Source organism: Cyprinodon variegatus, unplaced genomic scaffold (assembly GCF_000732505.1).
Source record: "Cyprinodon variegatus isolate N-32 unplaced genomic scaffold, C_variegatus-1.0 Scaffold823, whole genome shotgun sequence".
NCBI classification, from domain to species: Eukaryota; Metazoa; Chordata; class Actinopteri; order Cyprinodontiformes; family Cyprinodontidae; genus Cyprinodon; species Cyprinodon variegatus.
This window is the reverse complement of record NW_015151276.1, coordinates 284,907-286,132: the sequence shown is the minus strand read 5'-3', so window position 1 is coordinate 286,132 and position 1,226 is coordinate 284,907. Positions and strand designations below refer to the sequence as shown.

The 1,226-nt window shown below is 36.9% G+C and overlaps 1 protein-coding gene across 1 annotated transcript in view; it reads right to left on the bottom strand.

Annotated features, from left to right (window-relative positions):
- Window positions 1-999, bottom strand: part of olah (oleoyl-ACP hydrolase) — a 7,490-nt gene extending 6,491 nt beyond the window's left edge. The window contains exon 1 of the mRNA XM_015396832.1: window positions 839-999. Coding sequence (XP_015252318.1) covers window positions 839-968 — 130 coding nt within the window. The 5' untranslated portion in view covers window positions 969-999. The remainder of the gene's footprint in view (window positions 1-838) is intronic.
- Between the last annotated feature and the right edge of the window lie 227 nt (window positions 1,000-1,226).

The window sequence follows — 1,226 nt, the reverse complement described above, 5'->3', positions numbered from 1 at the left end:
TTTAAGGCCGATACCGATAGGGGGCCGATTATATCGTGCATCCCTAGTTAGTTTGTAAATTAAATATTTAGTTTGGTAAATAAATACTTAGCTCAAACTAAATATTTAGTTCCAAACTGAATATTTATTTAACAAAGTAAGATTTTTTATAAATGAATGAATGAAACAGTGAAAAAATGACTTGGAAAAAAATGAAGCTCTCTTAAAACACTAAATAACCATAAATATTGCTCCTAATTTTTCAGCTGCTTAACTTTACAAACGGCGCCCTATAGTTAAGTAGCTTTACATAAATGTCGTTATGCAAAATGAACTGTCAAAAATGAACTTTCCTCCTTTAACCGACGTCTGAAGAAGATGCAGAACCTTAAAGCAAATAAATTGTCCGATTTATTGGAAGAATTTCTTCTTAATTATTTATTTCAGTGTTTATTTTTTCCTCTTTCTCTTCCTTGTTCTAGCCTGTATTTTTTTTATTGGAGTTAATAGGAGTTTTGATCTTATTTGTTTCTTGTAATGTTCAATATTGACGTATTGCTGAATTTCTCATTAATATTCTGTATTTCTCAATAATAATAAAAAAAAGTTAAGTAGCTTAATTCTTTAGCAGCAGATTGGAATGTTCTCCCTGCATGTTTTTCATATAGTTAATTACATAGAGTTTTGATTAAATTTAAAGCAATAAATCCACATTACTATAAGAGTTTTTCTTGCCATAAACCTGCAGAACTGTGAGGAACTCAGTGGTTCTTCATGCCCTCTATGCAGAGGCAGGAACCTTTAGTGGAACTCTGTGAGCAAACATGTTGGAAACCTGTGGTCCTGCAGGGTGGGTTACCTTCCACAGAGCTGTTCAGCACGTTTCCCCAGCGAGCATAGTGGATGGAGCCCCCCCCTGCCCAGGGGAAGCAGATGAGGCGGGTCACAGCTTCTGGCCTCCTCCTGAAGCAGCTGATCACCTTCTCCATCCTGAGTCTCCAGCTGCTCCTCTGCACTGAAGGAGCAACCCCTCCTGCAACATTTCCTGCTTCCTTTCTTCTGTGGTTCAGGAACACAGTGGAATCCTCTCACAGGGTTCTGGCGACATCTACAGCCTGGAATGTGTCACTACATCCAGAATTTCCTCTTCTTTTAATGTTAAGAATTGTGGCTTTTGTACAACTCAATTGGAAACAACTAAACATCTTTTTTATGAATGTAAAGAAGTATTAAACTTATGGGATCAA